The sequence below is a fragment of the Megachile rotundata genome, chromosome 3 (genome assembly GCF_050947335.1).
Source record: "Megachile rotundata isolate GNS110a chromosome 3, iyMegRotu1, whole genome shotgun sequence".
Taxonomy (NCBI): domain Eukaryota; kingdom Metazoa; phylum Arthropoda; class Insecta; order Hymenoptera; family Megachilidae; genus Megachile; species Megachile rotundata.
The window spans coordinates 18,804,204-18,829,194 of NC_134985.1; the positions used below are offsets into that span (position 1 = coordinate 18,804,204).

General features: G+C 45.1%; 1 protein-coding gene across 2 annotated transcripts in view; it reads left to right on the forward strand.

Annotated features, from left to right (window-relative positions):
• Nucleotides 1–24,991, forward strand: part of sowah (ankyrin repeat domain family member sosondowah) — a 108,461-nt gene that overhangs the window by 61,051 nt on the left and 22,419 nt on the right. For both annotated transcript variants that reach the window (XM_076529950.1, XM_076529948.1), the window contains one exon: nucleotides 11,763–23,565. In XM_076529950.1, the coding sequence (XP_076386065.1) occupies nucleotides 11,763–11,879 (117 nt within the window). In that variant the 3' untranslated portion in view covers nucleotides 11,880–23,565. The remainder of the gene's footprint in view (nucleotides 1–11,762; nucleotides 23,566–24,991) is intronic.

The window sequence follows — 24,991 nt, forward strand, 5'->3', positions numbered from 1 at the left end:
GTTAATTTTTTGTACGATCGGTATATAAATATTAATTTTCCGGTATCATGTTTTAATTATTTGCACGTCTTCCTGTATACAGGTACCTGCAATTCATATAAGAACGATAGGGGAACGATAAAATATATTTCACCATCATAATGTCATCGAACTTCAATAAAATGAACACTTAATCGTTATCTGTTATTATCCACATTCCTACAGGATTATTTATATTATGCCTATATAACCATACGCATAAATTATGCACTCGCGTACGCTTTTAATTTCATGCATTATCGAGCCTCGATCGCCATAATGGTTTTACGGCACATGCTTCTAACTAAATTAACGGACTAGTTTCGATTGAACCTGAGCACAGGGACGGATCTCGTTAAATCGATCCAGTGATTTTTCAAGAATGGATATTCTCGCGAGTCCCCGACGCCGAAACTGGTTTCGTATAGATCCTAAGTCCGCTCGCTTGGTCTTCGCTCGTGGAAGACTGCAGGGAGTGTCTTTCGGCGCCGACATCCGGGGATTATATCAGCTGCGACGGACAGCTCGCCTAACAAATGATTCCCCTAATTCTCTTTTCGTCGAGCATTCGCATAATGGTCGTTATCGTCCCCGACCCACCGGGTAGCGCTGATACTTTGGGATTACCATATTTACGACGAGGAGTCGTTCTTCTCGCAGGACTCGCTCTCGCGTGTATGCCTCGCATCCTCTGCGAACTCTTTGTTTCAACCTCTACTACTTTCTATCCATTTTTTATACACCTATGTTCCTCCTCGGCGAAATGTGTGACAATGTACATTATAACCTATGAAATTGACTGTGGTACTCCTTTTAGCAATTCCAGTTTAGGTTCTGAAATTTAAATTATCTTTCAAGATGAGTTGTAGGCAATGATTGTGCTAACTTGATGAGATAGAATGATCGAATGTAGTCATAGCTGTAATCAAGTTTGATATTTTTGTCTTGATGTATTTGTTACAAAATATGAACCTTTTATAAGACAATAGTTACATGAGTACGGATGACTCTCTAATATAACGATGGTCCTCTTTGATTTTCACAGTCAAAGTCGCTTTAGACATATGTGATTATGAAGTCCATGAAGTTCTCCGTCCATGACACATGCATATAAAAATAAAATGAGTACATCTCGTTAATAAGTTTTGATGTACATATATAGAGATTTAACACTAACAAGTTTAATTCCTTTTATTAATATGAACCATACTTCCATTTACCACACATGTATCCTCTGAATCATTCTATTAGATGAAGTATTAAAATACGTAACCCTAAAGGTTTCTACTATTGATTCTACTGATACATGTCATAAACTTCGCAACAGTAAATGCAGACACAATCGGCAACGAGAGCAGTATTTTCCAGTGCATTGCAGCACAGAGGTTTCTAAACAAAGTTGAAAAGTGGATTGCGCCACGTAAAGATGCAACGTGTACGAGGAATGAGCAGTTTCGCAAGGCTGGAAGGAAAAGAGGCCTACGGATGGCAAATAGCGTCAGCTTACCGACGTTTCGATACATTTCTATCGGGAGCAATAAAGTGGCTGGGTTTTTGCGGGTTTCGAAACTCGTTACACGCTCGACTCGTTTCGACGGATACGCTCGGTCTGTGTATCGATGCATCGACCGGGTGGAGAACGGTCCACGATGCAACTTTTTCTCGCGCCCCTGCGTCTTTTTTCCGTCCGTATCCATCGTCGGCTTCCGAACGTAGCGCGCTCGGACCGAGAGGGGTCGAGACACGAAGAACGAGGCGGAGAATACTTTTCTTCTTGGTGCACGAGCCGCGTGCTTACATCGGAGCGCAACGACGCTCGGGGGACTTGGAATTCCAGCGTGAGATGCCGGTGCCGTGCTTACGTAAGAAAATCTCGGCAAAAGCCCTGGTAAGAAAAGGGTTCGCGACTCTGCCTCTTGTTCCATCGCGAGCCTATTTCAAAGCGGAATAGAACCTCCTTGCACCTGCCCACTCCAAATATAAATTAGCTGCCTCGAAAACATTTTAGCTGCCGTGGAATTTAACAATCGACAGATATTTTTCGATTAAGATTGAAGAATACTTTCAAAAATTAGAACACTACTGTTTTCAGAACGATGTTCAAAGTTCAGAACGATGGATATACATCACATCAGTAAATCAAAAAAGGTATCAACCTGTCAAAGAGTACATATACACCTTTCGTATATATTCTATTTCATATGTAAATCTATAAGATCACATATCAAAAGGTTATACCTTTGGTCAATGTTTCCGATTCATGATTATAAAAGTGAAGCTCGCAAATGCTTTTCTAAACCGCTATAAGATTTGCATTAGAATTTGCGTGAAAAAGAGTGGAATCTTCGAGGAAGGAAGTCGGAGAAACAGTAGTAGAGTTCGTCGTCAGAAGTCGTCGCCACCGGCAGCGTCGTCGTCGTGTCGTCGGGCACTCGCGAGAGGTCCCCTAGGCAGCCGGTAGCTGCTCCAACTCTCCGTACCGGTCATGCGTCGCAACTATAATTTGAAATAATTTATAAATCCTATTCAATTCAAATTAAGGCTCCACTCTGTCGGATGAATAAAAGATGCGCGGTACCGCTCGCTCACGCGCGCCACAGAAGACCGCGCGCAATAATGCCCGCGTGTGCGCGCGGGCAAATGGTGGCCCATTATGCTTCTTCCGGTGAGTTACGCCAGGAACGGAGCGGCTTGAAATTCCTCCGCGAGTTATGATTGGGTTCGTGAAATTGGAGAACTGATTTCCGTTTTAATAATTGAAGAATTTTCTTGCTTTCGCTTGCACTTCTTTTTTACGTTTTATGAGTATTGCGAGTATATTTTTAATAATCGCAGACGAAATTTCGTCGAGAGTTACGTGGAAGAGCAAACACGAAATCGTGAAAGTCGCGTTCAGTAATGCATTCATAATGCAATTTTCATTCGCAAATATCGAAAAGTAGGCAGAAAGGTGCTTTGTTTTCCCGAACAGCTCTCATATTTTACCGTGAAAAATCCGACGGATGGTGTGCGCCTGTTGCCCCCTCTTCCGTTGTTATCCAGTAACGCGACGGACGAGAGACGGAGAGAGGCACACGGGGCATTATAAAGCATTACAACGAGTGCTGTTAACGTCCGTGTCCAATCCGGGCGCCGCTCGAAAATAAAATACAAAATAGCGCGACAGCGCTTTGTAAAGCTTTCTGTCAAATCCATCGGCCGCCGTCGCGTTCTGCCTCTTTCTCCCTCTCTTTGTCCACTCTCGTGCCTCTCGTTCCCGATAGTTGGAATAAATCCTTCTCTCTCTCCTGCTTTTTGGTCCTTTTTTCAGTCACCCTCGCGAACCGTTCACAGCGTCGATTGTAAAAGGGTCACGATGAAACGGCGGGAATCACTTCTGTCCCCGTTCCCGGAATCAAATTCGTTTTATTTTTTTCCCGTCGCGCCGCGGTTCAGGACGAGATACGTCTGCCAGATCGAGCGATCGAATCGAAGTCGCGATTAGACGGAAGATGATTCGCGAAGGAAAATTCTTCCAGGATCAATTTGCTCGTAGTCGCTACGTTTCCCGGAGATCGCGTTTTCGCCCCGAGAGACGTCACCGACTTTCGATTCGTCTTTTCGTTTCGTCTTGCCATTCCGCTTTTTACCTTCCTTCTTCCACCCGGTACCGAGCCACTCGCTCGAGCGTTTCTTCTCTTACCCGTGCGCGAGTGCGACCGATTCGAATTGCAAATCAAATAGAATGTGCCTTGCTCGCCGACGATATTTCCCCTTGCTCGATCCTTCCTTTCTTCAATTTTCCGCGGGAAACAGGCGAACGCGGATAACTTGCGTGCGAGTACAATATACCAGGCTGCAGCTTTCCTGTAGATGCAATCTTCTTCTTGGGAGTTTTCAGTCGTTCGTGGCTCGCTTTTGTTGTATTTATCGTGTTCGACCGGGGGGCCCTGGATATAACGAACCGGGTGATATGACGCGTGGCAATGTAACGTTCTAGAACGGAAGCCAAAGTAAAATATAAGAAGACATTCACGAGATTTACTCCTTTAAATTACCCCACAAAAATGAAATCATTTCCCCTTATACTTAGCGAGTATTTATTCCACCGACTCCCCCATGTTCCATTTTCCCTAACGAACTCGAGAGGGTGTAAACGCGTAACGAATGAATTTATCCAATCAGTAGCGAGGGTATCCATTTGTGTCACTTAAAGAGTCAATAGTGACTCGGCTCTATCAACCACGATAGAAATACAACCCGAAAGCACCCCATCTGTTGTTCCATCAATCAGAGCAAAACTGTTCAGACACACCTTCTTGCCGCCAAATAGAACGGTCTTTTTTCCAAACCCTTAAACGTGCAACCGCAGCATTCCCTCTTCTCGCAGTTCCGCTACGAAATTCCAGGGGTTGAAACGAGTAGCTCGTTGCTCGCAGCCAATCGAGAGTTCATCGGGGTGGCGCGCGCGCCTCGGAATATTCGCCGCTCAATTTCGTTTTCCCCCCTGTTTAATCATGGTCCTGGGGGCCCGGTTTCGGGGGTGGCGAACGCTACGCGACGCAACAGCCACGGCGAACGGAACGAGAAAGAGATAGAGGTGGAGAGGGGTTGATGATAGGAGAGGAGGGGTTGCTGGGGCGGCGGCAATAGCCCCGCTCGGGCCGTCATTTGTCAGGGGCTGTCGCGGCACAAGCGTGTTTCTGTTCCAGCGGCGCAGATAGCGGCCCATCCATAGGCCGTTCATCTTTATTCCTTTATACAGGGTGACCCGCTAGGGTCGCGTTGCTAACTAATTCCATTTAATACAATAAACTTTTTATCGCTTCATCTCCTACACCACGAGGTGTTCGATGAAGAGGGATTCATGATTCGGTAAGCAGCAATGGCTTCATGATTCGATATTTGCTTGATATCTTGGTACAGATATTTGTCTTAGATGTTAATACTGTATAATCTATTAATTACGTGCGAATTATAAATTGTTCTTCTGTGACGTACATTGTTGTCAAGTTTATTTTAGTTCATTTGAAATTATTCAAATTATAAATTATTCTTCTGTAATGTACATTGTTGCAAAGTTTATTTTAGTTCAGTTGAAATCGTTCAAATTATAGATTGTTCTTCTGTGATGTATATCGTTGTCAAGTTTATTTTAGTTCATTTGAAATCGTTCAATTATTCAATTGCATATATTTATCTGTAAGAATGTATTTCATTCTCTTGTGCATACATAAGAGTACATACTTATATTCATTATAGATGTACCATAAGTACATGAATATCCTCAGTACAATCATGACTGAGTATATAAATATTTCAAATTCAAATTAGTTTTCTGAACCGGTATCAGCAGAGACACCCTGTACATTGAGTTCCTACGATGCCCCTCCAGCCCTGTACGTAAAACGCCCTACACGATTCCCTCGAACTCATTTAATTACAACAAACAATTTATTAGGTCCATCCAGGATCCGCCCACGGGCACGCGGTTTAGTCGAAGCCTGTAGGGGTGGCTGGCGGGGGAGGAAGGGGGTGGGAGCATGCACTCGTTGGTTCGACCTGACGAAACTGAAATTATTCCGCCAGGGGTGGCCGGTCACCCGATCGCATCCGTATAAAAGGAACGTGTTTTTGGTTCGATGAAACGCGTTGGTCGGTTACGCTTGGCTCGTTTCGCTTCTGGCGTGTTTGATTGGACCCCTCGCGCGGATAAAGCGATCGGAATACGAGCGCGGCCAATCGATCTGCCAAGGTGGACGGCCCAGGGAAGAACGAATCGCCGATTTGCTGGGAATGATTATCCACGACGAATCACGTGACTTTGTTGAAAGACCGACCGATCTTTCTTGTGTCAACAGTTCCGCGCGAGATGACGATCCACATTCGCTTCGACATGTCCCGAACATTTACGTGCTCCGGTATCGTTCGAGTTTTTAGCGCGGAGGTGTCTTTGCGAGGGTTGCAACAGAAGGGGGTTGGGAGATTTTTAATTTTCTGGTTTAGAAATTGGGACATTTGAAACCTTGAGAATTCGTGAACTTAAGTACTTGAACATTGGAAACTTTATTATTTTCTAACTTCTTGATGTGAGAACTCTGGACTGAAGATTGAGGACGTCGGAAAATTACAGACACGAGATGTTGAAAATTAAGGAAACAGGTTTTGGTACTTGAAAATTAGAAATTCTGGGGATTCAGAAGTTCGCTAATGTTATCAATCGAGGAGATAACATGGAGTGTAGTGCGGCGAAAGGTCATGGGTCACCGAAGCGAGACACCCACGCGGCAACCGTGTGAACCGAGGAAGCGAGGACCACGAAGAGAACCTGGTTTCAGGTTGGATCGTTTTTTTCGCAACGAAGATAATTAACCTTACTGGCGGAAAACTCGTGAATGGAGCGGCACCCGCGAGACGGAAAATTGCGTTACAGTTCGTTAACATATGCGCTGCGTGTCCCTTGTTAGAGGTAGATTTTGACTCCGCGTGGGTAAAAAGGAAAATGGACTGAGATGTAATTACGTTTTCAATTATGCCGGGCTACTGTTATAATGGCGAGCGATGTCTATCGGGCACGGCTTTCTAAACGAAATGTTCCTCGGTTTCTGGTGCAATCAATTCGTTGATTGCCGGCAGGAAGAGAAAGAAAGAGATATACACACCACCGTTAAATCCGAATCTCACGCTTTCGTTCGTAATAGCAGCACCCTATCGTACGTGTCCGATCGACACTGGAATAATGTAGTTGTTGCACGGTGTTCTAGCCGACGATTTCTAGTCCTACTTTTTCCTCGCGTTCATTATCGACATTATGGTCTCTTACTAAATACCTTGCATTTACATACTCGGGACTACCTAAAGTATACGGAAGACAGTTAAGGATCTAACGTGATTTTATCTGATATTCGAAAGAACGGTAACGCTTATACGTAACAACAATTTATCTCTACCCAGTTACTTCAAGAAAGATTAATTCGTAACGATAAAATCGAAAATGTTGTAGAATATTAAAATGTAACGAGACCAATATAGTTTGTGACACATGTTTGCGAATATGACAAAAGATATAGAAGACTGTTTAATAACGCAAATAGCAGGATATAGGTCCGAGAAATTGACAGAGTATTTGAGACACAATATCTTATCTCGAAAGGAATTTGTCTTCGAAATACCCCGTACAATCGCTGCGCGGACACGAAACTTTCGAAACGAATCGTTTAACTTTTGATATCCCGCAAGATATTCAGCTCTCATCGTGTTACTCCAAAAAGATTATATTCATCGCCGAGTTGAAATATAACCCAAGTGGAAAGTTATTCTCAAGAAGCGAACTACACACCAGCGACATGCAATGTATCAGATCGATATCGGTATACGAGTCGATAAGAGACAATTTATCGCGTGGCTGTAGCGAGAAGACGTGCTCCCCGAGATAGAACAGAACTCTAAGCACGCCAAGTCTCTTAGCCGTTTAAAGTAAATTATTCCAAATAAATGAGCGTATCCACGCGAGTGTCTACATCCCGGAGACATTCGTTTACTCTTAATTAATGATCCGCCGGCAAGACGGCGGGATTAATTGCGTGCAATCAGATCGCGGTAATTAATTACTTGGTGTGTTCGGGGCCACTTTATTTCAGCTCGACGATGGAAGCGCAGCTGAAATTGCGCCGAGTTAGCAGCAGCCGAGCAGATCGGCTGAAAATATTCAAGGTAACGTACGTACATATGTACACGCGTGTGTACGAGTCGCGCAAACCTGGCTGCCTCTCTGTTTCTACTCGACGAACAGTCGATTAATCGAGCTGACTGGGGGCAACGAGATCGTTCCTTCTCCGATTGGCTGGCTGGCCTCGTTAACCGGTTCCACCAGACAAATGCAGATAGAGACGCTACAAATTACAATGGTGTCGGCGTAATTGATCGAATCGCGGGGCAAACCGGGGATTACGCGATTACGGGATCACTCTTGGTCCCCAGCGCCCCAACGTGTTGCATAAGCAACGCCACCGAAATTCTACAATTTTATACCCTCTATGACCTTTTCATTGCTATTATATTACCAAGCAATTATCGTAAATGCAAAGAGTCATTAATGGCGGGACTCGAATACGCGTCATCAGAACTCGTTTAAAGAACCCACTGTACATCGAGTGACAACAAGTTGACAATTAACAATTTTTAATAATAATCATATGTGTCGCTGAACAGAGTCGTCATCTCAAGTTCCTAATATCTCAACATCTCAGTCTTCTAATATACCTATCCCGATACCTCAAGGTTCTATACCATAAAGTCCCAGTTTTCCACCCTACCATTTCGACATACCAAAATTCCAACTCCCCATGTCCCAAAATCTCAAACTCCGTAAACTCCCAACTCTCGTATAATAATAAGTTGTACGTCCTTATTCGAGTTTTGTTTTTACGGTCATAGTGTTTCTCTTAGAGCCTAGCCGGTCGTTACTCGAGTCCTCCCACGCGAATCAAATTATCCTCCGCTGTGCGGCGTGAAAAAGAGGAGGCGTGTCGTTTGCGGTTACTTCCTCGATCATTGCCACTTTTACTTTTGTCTTATTTAACGTATTCCTTTCTTCCGCCTGACAACTTTGGATCCCATTCTTAATTTTGTTTGCACGATCAGAAGCCTCCTTAGCATTTCTGTAAAGTCAGATTCCCGCCAGATTTCTCGATTACCCGGGATAGATTAGAGCACAACCTTTTAAGCGGTTTAATAACATGATTCAAGGAGCGGCAGCGTTCGATACATTAAGGTCAGCTGGGTCGAGGTGTACGAAGATAATAGCCAGCCACCGATCGGCTGGCCGGCGAATAAGTTCTTTTATGTCCAAGTATGTAACCCGCCTGAGAGGTTCATTAAAGGTGCGCGTTGCACAGAGTTTAAGAGTTATTCCGTCGTTTTACTGTTAACATTTGTGCGGTGTAAACCAACAGGTCCCGTGCGAAATAAATCTTCGAGATGGTGTCTGTACTCGTCGAAGCAGAAGTACTTTCGGTATAATAGCTACCAGTTTTGACCGTTCCGTTGTAAAGGGCGTTCCAATTACACTCCCCACTGGAATTTTTTCTGTGACCTCGGAACTTTTGAAACCTTGTAATTTTGAACAGTTTCGGACTTTGGAAATAGGTGTCTTGAGTCTGAAGTTTCGTTATGTACAACACCAGCAGAGTTACAAAGTACTGATTTTAAATTATATTATACCAAATGGTCACCTGTCGTATACTAAACAATGAACTACCACCCGAATGCAATTAATACTTCAAATTTTATCTTTGAAAAACAAAATACTAATCGAGGTAAATTATGACAAATTCAAAGGAGGCAAAGATCACGCGATCAACAAGTAATTCGATGATGGTTGAAGAGATGGTGTCCACGAAGATCTTTCGGGTCCTCTTAATGATGAGATCGAACGGCAATCGAGTTGCCGAGCATCGAGGTCAGTCGGGGTCAGGCGGCGCAAAAATAATAATCAATCGAACGAGCGGCAAGTGAGAGGCGGGCAATTACGCGGTGGCGGCGGTACCTGTGCTGCGGTTTGCCCTGGTCCAGGAAAGACGAGGACAAGCAGATCCTCCTACCGCCTTTAATTCGCCTCCACCGTTTCTCTTGGACCCCTATCATAATGTAACAACTCCCTCGCTTTATTATTAAAAGTTAAAATTCCGCTGGGAGCCGAACGATCTTGCGGCCAACCGATTCCCTCCGTCAGCTGTCCTCCTCCTCTTCATCTTCTCCACTTTCTTCGTGCCGTTTATAAAGTCGTGTAATCGCTCGTTGCCGATCTTCTGTCCTCTTGTATAACATCCTGTGCGACATACGGAATGAAACCAGAAATATTTCCTGCAACTTTTCCTTTGTCTCTAATTTTCCTCATAATTAGAGCAACGAGCTTTAACGACCGCTGCAGATTTTCGAAATGGAGGCAGGCTTGTAACGGAATTTCGTCCGGACGAAAAAATGGGAAAAGCGACGACGAAACGAGCCTCGTCGACGATTTGGAGCGAGCGAGTGTACCGATCGGTAATAAAATTCGCGAGCGAGGATTTCGCGCCGAACGGAGCGGTGATTTTTTCCCCATCGCGCGTACATCGACTGCTAGCGGGCGGAATTGTCGAAAGGCGGTAAAACTGTCCAACGAAGAGTAAGGGGATTGCAGGTGTGCAAGCCCGTTTGCCCGTACGAATTACGTGGACGCGGAATAGCTATTTACTCGGCGACTGATGGAAACTCGCTAGGCGGATACCGGTTTCACGATGGAATATTTAAACGGAACAGGAGTTGCTCGACGAAGCGCAGTCGGAAAACCGCAGCTCGTTTTCTCGTCGACGAAATACCGTCGCGTCGAAAACGTACGTATTCGTGTCCACGAAGAGTTCCAGCTTTATAAACAAACCGTACGCCATGTTGACTACCTGTCCGGAAAAGTGCTTTCGTTAAAACACCATATTCGATGTCCACAACTCCTGTAGCTACATTGTCCACAAATTTTTACACACGCACGTAGCCAGATTTGCTATAATGATAAAATAAGGTGGTTCTAAGACATATGAAAAACTTGAATGCTGCCGCGTTCAGCTTTTAATTTAAGCAATACCCATTACGTGCCTCTGGCCAGCCCATCGATTATCAAAATTTATAACGAATCTCGCATAATTATTTATGAGTGTCATCGTAAAAATCTGTTGTCTAGAGCCGTCCTTAACATGATTTTCTCCCCGGCGAGCGACATCGCTTAATAATTTTGTCGGCAACCGAGGAAGGAGGAAACTGATCATATTCTTGGCGCGAGCTCGTTTTCGATGAGTATAAACTGTTCCGGGAACGCGATCGAGCCGATCTCGGGGGCCATTTTTTAACGACTATCGGTGGACGCGATATAACCGCGTCGAGGATCGCGGATAATACGACGACCGAGCGATTCGCGCGATTACATATTATGCTAAACACGCGAAAACGGCTTTTTAAATGGAACATCTACATTTATGCCCGAACCCACCTCATTTCGGCGTGCCCGTTACCTTGGGCCAACCGATCGGACTCGTAAGCAGGGTCGAATTAAATGCAATTTTCGGCCATGCGAGGTATGCATAACAAATTGTCGAGACAGAACGTCTTCTTTATAGTTCGGATCCTGGCGCGGCCATTATGCACGTAGCACGGGGGCAGAAACGATTCCTCCTCCAATTACATCGGGGTTGTAGAAATTGCCAATATGGTAATTTCACAGCGGAACGCAAATTTGCCCTTTTAAGCTTTCGGGACTCGATAATCTGAAAATTTCTAAATTTTAAATAGTGCGCCAAGGCTGCTTGGAAAGCAGGGAAGGTTTCAACTACCCGAAAGTGTAGTTGTAATAAGAGCAACTTTCTCGAAAACCGAAATCAACGAAGGAAAGCGGTTCGCTGATTCAAAATCAACGTTCAAGTGCTGCCTCCAACGAATATCGAAAGCCAGATTGGTTACTGGATAATATTATTCCTCCCAGATAATGGCAGCTCTGTCCGCTCCACTTTGATCATGTACTCGGCCTAGCTAATCAAGTCCGTTTCACCCGAACGAGATAGCGAGCCACAATCGTCGGTGAGAGAAATCGAATCGTCGGAACGGTCCAAGAAATTGAAAATTAAACGGTTCGCGAAACGATGGACGCCGACTGGAGTTACCTTCCGACCCGTTTTTAACTCGTATCCCGATCTTTTTTTCTGTTTCATGCGCTGACCGGGATCACCGTCGCTGTCCAGGATCCAACGTCCGTGAGTATGGGTTATTACGGCGTCACGAAATGTAGCAAAGTATCGGCTGCGGAGCTCATCGTCCACGAGGGTGAATGGATGGCTGTATCGCTGCAGTTACCATGAACGAACGGGTTTCTTTTCCCGTCGCGAGGACCCGGCCAGACCCGAAAAAAGTCTCGCGCGTATCGCGTTTCACTTATTGCAAACTGCTCCGCTTACCGTGTTTGTTTCGGTTTCGATCGAACCGGCGCGGCAAAAAAGCACAGCGAACGAACCGAGTCGCTCCGAAATTCGGCGTTTCACGGTTACCGATACGCTGCCGGACGTCTTCCCTTTCTTGCCCGCGTCGCGGAACAAACACCGATGCGTTTTTAATTAACACATTGTCGTCCATTCGAGCTGCCCTTCGCCGACGCTGCATCATTCGACTACACGTTTCTTGCGGAACCGTTCGCCCACTGAAATCTTCCCTTTTTTTTTTTTTATTAACCTGAACACCTTGATTGAGATCTTTGTTCGGTTGTTACGGTTGAAAGGTTCCGCAGGTGAGTCCGTTTAAAGCTGGGTTTACACGCTCGTGCGATTTGCGCCACTAAATCGTGCGATTGATTTTTGTTACGGTACAGTAGCGGTCAAGATTCACTCAGCACGTTTTTCTGCGAGATTATTTGTTCTTTGGTAGATATGTTGCTTCTGATTCAGCCCCTTTGACATTCTACGTATAGTTTCATAAGCTGTTAAGAACAGGGATCCACATTCTTAATCTTTTGCGCTATTTTGACGAGTCTCGTGATGCACTAGTAGCTTTGTCAATGATTAATTTTACTGGAACTTTTAATACGCTTCAATTTGGAGTACAAGGCTAATTATAATTTGCATAGTAGATTGCATTATAACATATTGACATAACATTTCACATTTTTTTGTCTGGTTTAATATTGTAGTAATTAGTCAGTTCTGACTGACGCACTTGATAAATCATAGTGACAAGTCATAGTGCAAGGGGTTAAAGACAGAAAGATAGAAAGTAAAATACCATCACTTCACTTGAACAAAATGAACTAACTAAAGAATTTAACCAAACTGAAATTGAATTAAATTTTAAAAAATATAGTTGTCATTTATTTTACAAATGAGCGTGTAAATCCAGACTGCCCGAGTAGATTAAAATTTTCGTACCAATTCGAGTTTTTTAAATTGTACCTTTCGTTTCATGCTCACTGTACGTTTTGGACCAACCGACGCATCCACCGTGGGATCAACTGGAATTCAGGGCGTAAGTAGCAGTCAGATTTTTTGCATTCGAAATTGCACGTTGTCAGTGTACGTCAAACCCGACCTGGTTCGAGATTTCACTGCACTTGATTCAAGTTTGTTAACGTCCGGGTAATTCGTGTCAGAATGCTCTCTTGACGAGCAAAGAATACTTTGTTTCTATTATTGTATTCGAGCTAAGGCGACGCGATTACTTGCACGAATCGATCATTTTCGTCTCGAGTACGCGCGGTCCACGTTATTCGTGTTCCGGTAACGAGTAAGGGATACTTTGTTTCTATTATTGCGTCCCACGGGAAATGATACAAACTGGGCAATTACTTGCACGAATCGATCGTTTTCGAGCGAAAAGTATGGTATAGCGTGAAAACCATTATGTATTGAATTCTTTGTAAGTTGTTACGAAGTCTCAAAAGCGACGTAGAACGAGCAACTAATTATTTAATGAACAATCCTGTGGACAGTTTGTCGGGGAACTTGTTGTTGGCTTTGAGAGAAGCGTACACGCGATCTTTGTAATGTATCTATCTACAGGCTGCTTCGAAAGAGTATAACACTGCACTTCCTGTATAAAGTGCTCGTATATGAAAACTGATTACAAGGAAATTTGATATACGAATACATGTCGACCTCGATGTACATGAAATTTAAGAAAAATATATTCAATCAGCTTGTGTCCGCAATAAGGCCGACCATCGGGGACCATTCACTTAAGATTGAAATAAAGTATCCAGTTTTTAATATCGAAACAAATTGGCAAGTGGTCGAGCAGCATCGTTCTTTGCCTCGAATTTGGGATTTTCGTAATGTGCACCTTTTTTGAGGCACTCTGTATACGGTCCTCTTAACCCGTTCCCGATAAATCAGCAGCGCGTTCTCCGCTGAAAATTGCGATCAATCGCGACAATAACATCATACGTGGCGCAAAACACGCGGATCGTTATCGTACGTTTGTTTCCCGCGGCGGATCCGTTCCCGCTGCGAGAGTCGGGGCCGTGCACAGCTGTTCTTGTCAGTATCCCGATGCATCACGATAAATCCAGCGAGGAGCTCCTTTTTCGTACGGTTTCGATGCGCCGCTCGTTCGCCGTGTGTCGTACCCTCGACGATCCGGTAAAACCGAGCACACGCGTGTCTTCTCTCATACAGCGAGCACCGTATAATCGCGAGATCGAGGCCCGCGGTTAAGTCTCAATTAACCGGTCGATCTCTATCGCGAGATTCTTCCCTTCCGAGATTATCTCTCGTGATTGCATAATGAACTTCGTCGATCGTCCTGTGCAGTCTAGGATCTTCGAATTACCTCTTCGATCGATTTCTAATTCTTCGCCGTTTAGTGCGATGTTACGATTATGACGACGAGTACATACTAATTTCTCTGGGTGGTCAAAGAGGAAGCAGGATATAGGAAAAGAGAAAATGTTCCTGTGAATGCTATGCACTTTTTCAAATGTTTAATAATCAACAACTACGATGGGAAGTATTTGCAACATATCTTATAGGAAGGGAGGAAATGTTTCTGTGAAGACATCAATTTCAACGGTGTCAATGGACCATGAATATTTATGATGCTGTTACAATACTTTAAAGTATGTGAAATACATGCGACAGTGCGAGGGATCATTTTCGTAGTCACACAGAAAGTTCAACCATCAGATGAGTCCTGATGGACACTGAGAAAACGCGACTGTGACTGACAGAAATGAGAAGTGTATTCTCTGAATTATGCTTATGAACGATCAAATTGACCACAGCAATCACACGTATCAGATTAAAACAAAGAGAATATGCACCTGCTCTTTCGAATTCCTAGAGCTCGTGGCAGGTGTACTCGAAGGATTCGTACTTGACTCGGAACATGATACTCGCATAACTCGAGAAAGAACTGTTTAATGTAGGTGTTCTTTGTTTAAGCGCAGATGTTCCACTTAGCCGTGCATGAAGTTGGAATACGGGTGTACGGAAACGGCGGATGTTCGAAGAAATCGGTGAAATAGTAAAAGTTAGTGCCGCGGTCCGTACAAAAGGCATCTCTTAGGGTGGTGGCGAGGGCACGAATACGAAATGACGGGACGGATATCTGACGTCTCTATAGCAGTAAAACGGCGGGCATGCGTGGCCGGCGCTGCCACGACGGGGGTCCTGAGACGTCGTCGGAGACATCGGGCACCGCGGGCGGCCATTGTCTCAAGGGAGACCCAAGGGCGAGGCAGGAAGGGCCAACCCCGGCTGACACGCACGAGGGGGTCGCCAGCGCCCCGTCGGGCCCCGAAACGAAATTAATAACCGAATTTCAAGTATTCCTATTTCGGGCGAGGAGTTATCGGCAACAGGGGCCACCTGAGACCCCCTTGGCCCGCGCAGAAACCGATGTCACACCTACGCGCACCCTGCCCGACCGAAAATGAATGTTATATCCTCGGCTTCGGCTGACTTACGATGCCGATAAACGATATTTACGGCGTAATCGTTAATTAAAATATATTGGCCGCAGTGAAAACGAATTCGCGAAGAACGCGCGAACTCGTGTCCAACGAGATGTTAATGAGCCAGATGCGACGTCTCAGTTAAGCTCTTTTCTTATTTGCCCATCCAACCTTGGGACCAGAGACCTGCGCCTCGTGAGCTCGAGATCGCGACCCGTTGATCGATCGTTTCCCTCTTTGCCAGCTCATCGTCGACTTCATCGATCTTCGTAGACGTTTTCGAAGCTTGAACGCGTCAGCGACGATCGGCTAATTCTACGCCGCGTTTTTACGCTTTTGGCGTTTAATTTTCGTTTAGGGCACCGTCCGATCATTCCCTTTCCTTTCGATAAGAAAATTTAAAACTTATTTATTATATCGAATATAATGATCGTATAGAAAACTTGAACAGATTTTTATATCAGATCACTCGGGTAAAACGATCAAAACCGGTAATTAAAAAAAGTGCACGGAATCAAGGACTTAACGAAGCTTCTCGTTAGAATGGCGAAACTCGAATCGATTTCTCGCAACGCCTGAAGAGCACGCAGGTAGAGAGGATTTTAGAAAAGGACGAAAAGATTGACGACGTGGATTAATTGAAAATTCAACGAAAGGCGATAGGTAGAGGCGGCGCGAGCGGAAAAACTACTGCGAGCCAGGCACGCCCGCTGTTTTACGAGCTGCAGCTTCAGCACGTCGGCCAATTACACCTTCCACGGTTAGGCGGTTCCTCCGTCTTAACGGGCAGTTAGTGCCAACATAAATGTCCCTGCCGCACGCTTTTAATTGCCCGCTTATAGCGCCGCTCGCGATATACCCGGTCGACGCCGAAAAAAAGGCAAGGTCGCAACATGTGGAGGCCGTTGTGGACGCTCGGCAAGAATGGTAATTCTTGTTTTACAAATTGCTCGAAGTATCGGGCCTTCGAGTGATTCGATATTTTGCAATATTTCAGAAATAAATGATGTCCAATTTAGCCTTACTCTGGGCAGCTTTGTCATGTTGGAATTTCGATTAGGTTGTAATAAAGATTTATTAAATTAAGACATATGACGTACGACATATGACATATGACATATGACATACATGACAGAGCTTTATAAAAATCTTCATAATGAATTTGTCGTTCATATGCAAATAGAATGATAGATATTAATATGTACGAAGAATAAATTATTACAGTAATTGTGCTCTATCATAGATATCGAAAGCATGAAGTCTGACAAATAGCACTTAGCTAATCTCCCCAAAATGAAGAGTTGAATCTAATTAAATTAGAGAACATTCTAGTGAAATCGACTTATGATAAATTATCGATGGGAGGTTGAAGCTTTCCATCCTCCGTAAACGAGTTCCCGATAAGAAGCGGTTCGTTATTAAGTTCGATACCGGGGACTAGATAACGGATAATTGCGGCGCGTTTCTAATTGCGATACAATGTTTCAGGATGGACTGTTTTAAAGAAAACTCATGGTACTGTGGCGAGCGAAGGAACGCGAAACGGTGTGGCGTCTATTTTATAAAACCGCTCGTTACGCCGGGCCGACCGCGCGAGTACACGTTCTGCCCGGGCAATCTATTTCTCCCTCACGGGTTTCGATTAAAATGCCAGACGCCGGGACGAGAGAAAGAGAGATTCCCTCTGATACGCGATATTGTTACGCGTGTACACGTTGTAACTGTCCGGATCCGTGACGGAGTCACGCGATATGCATTATGCACGCACGTTACGTGGCGGTGGCGGCACCGACGCGACGGCAGACGTTTCCGCAATCACTCCCACGATGCATCGGCGGGTGACGAGCGTCGCTTTGTGAGAAACGAACCATCGATGTTCGCTAACGTTCCCCTTTCTCGCGCCCGGAAAAACATATTCGGTTTACACCCTCTTTACGCGGGAAAACGCGTTCGAGCGAATTCAATTGCGGCTGGGAAACAGTTAATGACGGTCGAACAACTTCCTACGTTCAGACGCATACTTCTGTATTACGGTAGTCTTGCTACATGGCCCCTCGTAAGCGCTTCTACGAATGTAGCCTAACAATGCACGGCGATATACGAAGATTACCGTAATATTTGAACCCAATAACGTATTATTACATATTATTATCACCACGCGATATGTTGAACGTGGTATTGTCGTGGTATCACAACATTTTCTATCACCGTGCGGTGTATTATCTATTAGTATCGCCACGCGTTATGTTTCCACGCCTGGTATTATATCTGGTTTCTACGTCTGGCGTTATATCTCTACACGTGGTAATAATATCAGTACTAAAAATTACCAAACTCCATTTGGTTCAGCTACTATATAGACTTGAATTCTTAAAAAATACAAACACCGTGAAACATTTTAAATTTGGAAAATTTTTGGAAAAGAAAGCGCGGCATAGACAAAAGCTCCTTTTACCGTAGCATGAATTTAAAAAGTAATTAACGTCGGCTTGTAGTACACGCGGTTCGCCATCAAGTTCAAGCGTAAATGCGAGGTGGGATATCTTTATTACGGCTAATTTCTTGCGTGTTCGTTACTCCAGAAGAAAAGTCTCGTAGCGAACGTGTTAACGCTCAGGGAGGAAAAAAGTTGCGGAATAACCGTCACGATCGTTCGCGATAATTACTAACATCTTGTCTCGTTATTTCGTCTAATAATTTCGAGAACTCGATTCATTTACTAATCTTTCATTACCGAATAATTAGTAAGGAGCCTCGAATAACATTAGTGTTACACCAACAATAACAGATCCCATGCTGTGAACTTAAGTTCGATAATTAACTTGTATCCTTAACAACCGATGTTTTAATGAGCTGCACTACAGATGTTCGTCGTGACAGTTGAAGAGTTAATTAGAGTATGCAACAGCTAGAGGGTGAACACCCTTATCCTTTGCAGATACACGGTGCCTAATGTCTATACGGGAAGTTTCAGCGAACATTTATGGGACCCAGTCTCAGCTGTCGAACGTGGAAAAATGTCGTCAGTGTCACGACAGCGTGGTGCGAGGACCTCCGACGCCGATATGCACCACGGTTCATTACAGCAGCTGCATTACCCGTATATACGCGACGCGTCATTACTTTTATTAGCATAATGACAGGCGAACAACTCAATTTGCATGGAAAATCACACAGGTCCGTAACGAAGTTCGCCCGCGGATCCTTGATCGTCCTTCTACCCCGTCTACGCGCGTAATAAACCTCCTCGTACGCTCGCGTATCACACATGCGCGAGTAAATGTCTACCGATGTCCATGTGCCCGGAGAAACATTGTTAAAAACATTGGGGAGTGCGAAAGAGAGAGGTTGTTCGAGTCGAAAGTAGCCGGCTACCTTCTTCTTCATTTTCGAGATCCGCTGATCCCTTCGCGCTGGATAATTCCGTATCATCATCGAAATTGCTGTCGATCGTCATCTACCTCGTCGTCGATCATCGTCCTCGTCCTCGTCCACCGGTTGATTGAGAGTCGACGGGTCCATTCGATAATTGGCCACGGTAATGAGGCCACGGATTACTTGGTAATCGTTCTGTGGCCTCCTCCGGAAAGAAAAAGGACGAGAACTTTACCGTTAACAGCATCGATCTTTAATTTTCTCCGACAATCCGGCGATGAGTCGCTCGAGCGTCACTTTAAGCGAAGATAAGATCCACTCGAAGAGCCCTCTAAAATAATCCTACTTGCCTTAGTAAACTGTGAAAACATTTCTGTGTTATGAGAACCTTCACGACAACCTGTTCACGAATTTCAGAACCGTTCGAGTTTTATTCTGAAGTCCAATTAACGGAGAAAACGAGGTATAATTTTCCGAGAAAACGTCGAAAGTTGTCGTATAAGTAGAGCGAATAAATTAGTAGCGAAATTCGACGTTGGAAGCGAAATGACGAAAAACCGTAGCGCTACGTGTAAAGCGTTGTTCGACATCGTGTTTACACGAAATTACCCAGGAATTAACGTCAGGGCGGCGTTCAGGTTGGCCGAAAACACGTGAATCGAGAGTAACTGGCGACCAGCGGCGTCGATTTGCTTTATGATTCGATGCTTATCGCTAATAACAAAGATCTCGCTTATCCGACCCATCGGAGCTCGGTATTTTGCACCGTCCAAGGCTGATCCCCGCGTCGGCGAGAATGCGCGCGAATCGCTTCAGGATCCTAATTTCAGCGGCGGCGCTTATTAAGGCATCGCAATCTCTGCCCAGATACCGATCTTGCGAGACATTATGTAAATAGAGCGGAATCGGGCTAAGAGAAACAGAGTAGTCGGAGAAAAAGAAGCGCAAGAAGCGGGGCAGATGTTGCACGTCGAATGCAAGCCACGAATTATCGCGATTGGCTTCGTCGCACCTTTTCAACAATAATTTGCTATTCGTTCTTTTATCGCGTTAGGATACATTCCATATAACAATATGTTCGAGACAGGATGATCTACACTACCCGTATGCGTTTAGTGCAAATTACTATTATACTTTCAGCTTGTACACTAACGAGCATGTGTCGACTTACTTCACAATTTGAATATATCATATTTTCTGAACAGTGTACGGAAAACATTAATGTCTGTGAAATCGACGATCTTAATACAGAATTTGTTAAAATCAGGAAATTTTCTGAACAGTGTGCAGAAAAGATTAACATCTATGAAATCGATGGTCTTAATAAAGAATTTTTAAAAATCAGGAAACTGGTCCCAGAATGTTTGCGAAGCAAGATTTAAGGGGTTCATCGAACCTTCTTCGGCGAAATCGATCGATCTGGTGGGCACGCAGTGACGTCGAATGATCAGTTTCGAGCTTCTGATTCTAACACGGGACGCCGTAAAAATGCATTACCGCAACACGCTCACGGGCCCGATACGGATCTCCCGCGAAATATTATGTAAATAGGGGCATGCGTTAAACGGGGACGATCTAGAAAGAGCGTAGCCCAGGGTGAGCCGCGTATCAGCGCGAGCGGATGCCGGATGCCTGAATAAAAAGTGCATAAAGTAACATTTAGCGCGCGCTTAAACGAAATTGCTGTAATCCTGCGGATAGCACGGCGGTCGAAAGACGTAGAATGTGCGTACGAGGGTGTGGGAGGGTGGAAGCAGTGCATTAACATAGCGATTTACATAATGCGTATAATTCAAGTAATTATGAAGGGAAATATACACAATTTAATATAATGGTGGATGTTTAGGGACCGGCGCTATATCTGCCGCGGAAGATCTCTCTGAGCGTGCAACTGGACCCCATTTCGTTACCCTCTTGCATATGTATAGATCGATGACCATTCAAGACGCTACCGATGGACGCAGCTGCGAACGTCCATCGTATCAACATTGTCGTTGTTAGTAATAGCTTACGGAACGACGAAAATAAGGGGTGCGTTCCGCTTCGTAAGCGTAAGATGGATGTTTGATAATCTGGATGTAGACTTGTTTAATGTTGCTGCATGGTCAAGATGAATCCGAATTGTTCCGAGGGAATTACAATAATTTTGAATTGCAACAAGACGAGTGAAAACGATCGAGTTTACGGAAGGAAAACGACTCGGATATATCGGACAAGGTGCTCGAGCAATCTCATCCTCGGCAAGTAAATTACCAGAATCTGAGCTAAGAGGGTTCCCCGAAAAGTGGCCCATTGCCGAGTTAATGACGAAGTATCTTCGCGCCTCCCTTCTACCTGCCAGACGTTGATTGATACAACCGACTGTTCTAGCGTATTTTAATTTATGTTTTCACGCGCGTAACGTGGATTTCCCTCTATCTTAAACCCGCCCCTTTCGCGCCTCAGTTTCAATCTCCTACAATTTCTGCTAAATCATTTTTACAAAAAAAAAATGTTACCGCCCTGATAGAATAATCGGTATAGTTCTCTCGTTAGTGTTCGCGTGCGGAACATTCAGAATTTCGCTGGAAATTGAACAGCGTGTTTCGTGTTTGGAAAGTTTCGATTGTATTGGCGAAATGGCAGACCCCACGCGAAGCTCTCTAACGAGATAATGGTTGTTTATCAGCGCTGGTACGCGGTCTCTCTCCAATTAGCGGTACAGCCAGAGCTAATTGCTCGATATAAATCGCCGCGACTTAAAAAACCGCGGTCGAATAATTAGACGGTGCAGCGCAGGTGCGGGCTGCAGGTTTATTATGCTCGCGTCTCTCGACGTTTAGTTGATTGCCAACTGTATTATTACGGAGACACGTCTCCACGATCCACGCGTATAATGAGATAGGGGACCGTTCTTTTCTTGTGTGCATGCGAAAGCGAAGCGATTACACCGTTTCATGCTAATAGAGCCTATTAGGGGGTTCACCGTTCGCATGACAATCCCTGCAGCCGTAATCTAAATGTCAATCTCCATAGAGAAACTCGCGACTATCATGACTTTTATCGATTCTGTTGCAACGGTGTACCGTTTCGTCGGTGAAAACCGATCTCTGCCTTCGGATCGATCGTTGTCGTCGATATCGAGCAACTTTGTACATTTACAGCGACTGTATCGACTTTCCTTTAAGCTGCTCGGATTTTGTTACGTGTAGCAGAAATATTCAGACGATCTTTTTTATAATAACAGAACGCTCTGCTTTTGAGAAACGAATAAATCGTGAAGTGTCTCGTGACATAATGATTTGATTTTTTGAGTAAAAGAACGATCGTGACGAAACGCGTTAGGGCGAGCAAACGAACGAACCGGATGATCGAAGGAGAGTGTGCGAGGTTCACCGTAAGGAGGTCCGCTCGAGTCGCGTATCTCAAGATCTATCTGAATAATAACGTGTACGACAACATGTCAAATTATTCAGAACCGCGACGCACGCAGGCGTACGCTAGCAGAAACGTGCGAGTACACGATGGTGGCGATCCGATGAACGGGGGGCGTCGCGTCGCGTCGAGCGTCGGTACGCGCGTTCGTGCGTGCGTACGTTCGTGCGTGTCGCGCGTTCGCTCCCATGTCGGCGTCGAAGAACGCAAACCGAGGGTAGCAGGGGGTAGCACTAACCCGACATGTGTTCGCGGTGACGGTGGCTCTATACAGCAGTTTTATAATTGCTGGACAGGATATCGTGTCGCTCGTTCGACAAGATTCGTAAAACGCGTTTTCGCTTCGAATGCTCCTCGCGATTCGCCTCTTGATAACATGATCGAGAAGCTTGTAATATCGACACCCTCTGTACTTAACGAGAGGATAACAGCGTAGAAAATAACGTAATTACAGTTTCGCTATTCCGGAAATAACAAGAACACGCTTAAATCGTTACTAATCCGCGCTCGCATAAAATTCCTAATTACCGCACTCGCGTTATTAGACAACGAATCGATCGGATCCCGTTCCAACGGTACCCTCGCGTACGTATCTTATCGTGCAACACTCTTTTCGTTCAACACATTGAAAAGAAAATTACCGATAATTGCTCTTCTAACGTATCGTGATTACACGAAACAGAATAAGGGAGTTATACAGTGGCCATGTTTAGGGTGGCGGGTAGAAAATTATCGTGCTAGCCGGCAGCGTCCCTGAACTTTTGCCGAAGTCGGCCGAGTGACAATTAAATCACAGGTGCCGGTTGATCATGACGGATCGAGGAACGGTCTCGTGCTCGCCGTTGCACGTTCCTCGATTCTACTTTGCCTTGGAAATTCTCTCCAATGATTTTCCATGCGAACGTTCCACGTAACAACGCCGATCGGGTGGTTTCTCGGTGGCTGGCACGCTCGCACGCTCGCACGCCACCGCGCTATCATGCTCGCCGCAAAAACGACGTTAATAGCAGTTATATCGTATTTGCCGGCCGATACGCGATTGCCGGCTCCGCGTAACTTGATTGCCGCCTGTCAACGAACGTCCGACTATATACTCGACGATATTTCGTCCTTGCGATTCTGCCTTTCCACCCCATAACGTCCGTTAACGATATCCGCCATGAATTCGAGGCTTAATCGCGTAGCCACGCGAGTACGATCGTCCGTGCGCTACTTTAGATAAGTAGATATAAACGGTGACACTTATTAACGTTCGTGTCTTTTTTGTTTCATGTCGCGACGCTGTGGACTCGTTACTCGACGATGGATCAACGCAGTATGTAAGTAATTTTATCAATAACTAACTTTCCTCGTATCTCACTAGTTTAGACTAGTAGTGCTACTTCATTTTCGTCGCCGAATCGTGTTACACTTTAAACGCCATGAAATTGATCAAACGGTATCAAACGCAACGACCTAACGGTAATCCATTGATTCACCCTCGACTTTTTAATCATTGGCAAGTCCGAGAGGGTCCCAGGAAATTTAGTAATCTCAGTCGAAGTCGTTAGTTAGCACAAATTACCGAAATTACGTACGTACAGAGTATAGGGTATGGTTTTTCGACTCGATCGCGTTCAGGTATTTCGGTGTTTCCCGGTCTCGATACGCGAAATCGTCCAATTACCAGCGATCGAGGCAGCTTTATCGATCGTAAACGGCCGTATACGCGCGAAGGAAGCGTATACACGGGGCCGCGTTCGTCCAAATGGATTTCGCGTGGCGGAGAGCGAGCACAAAAGGTACGTTCCGATTTCCCGCGGAGAGTAGTTCCGTTTTTACGAAATTCAAGAGAGATAGAGATGCACCGCCGGTCAGCACGTCCGGTAGGTTTCAATTACGCGGCCATGTCGGTCTGTCTGATGTTGCTGCCGCCCTCATTATGTGGAATATGAGCTCGTGCTAGCTGTTCTCTCCCGCCCTTTCGTGTCGGCTACTACTCGCTGATCGATCCACCGATACTCGAATGTTACCAGCCACCTGTACGCGGATCCACATCGGTCGTTATGCCTCTTAATCATCCTCGATGGCCTATGAAAACTGTTCGAATCGAGAGCTACGTCCGTTATTACCGATCTTGTTGCGTTTCGATGAACCGATTTAACGCGTTCTACAACCGACTAATGGCTAGATAAATTTCCACCGGCGATCCACGCTCCGCTAATATTCTTACTTCCTCGACTTTTATCCTTGCTTCCGAAGACTCGCGTACCGGGTATATACCTTTACATATTCCGCGGTTTAACGTCGAAGAAACATTCCACCAAAAAGGATACAAAGGAAGCGAGCTCTCGGCGGCCCCATTCGTCAGCATCCCGCAGAAAGAATGATTACACGTTGAAGAAAACAACGGCTAATTTGACACGTTCCCGGGAGCATATCTCTTTCGTTTCGTGTTATATCTGGTCTCTACCGGGTTCGATCGAGCCTCTACGCGCTGCCACCGATGCTAATAACGGAGCGAACGACCGGGACCCTGTTCCACGGTACTTAACTTCGCGGAACATTTCCTGGTAGCCTGGGTTACACTGAAGTTCGTGTATCGTCGCGCGTAACCTGTCATTATCAGGGATATTGCTTGTATAGCGACACGCACGCATTTTGGAAACGTCTCGTCTGTACGTGATTTATTCATTCGAACGGGTTGGCTCGCGGTTTAACCGCCGCGACATGTCTGATCACCGTCCGCGATCATCTCTGTTCGTT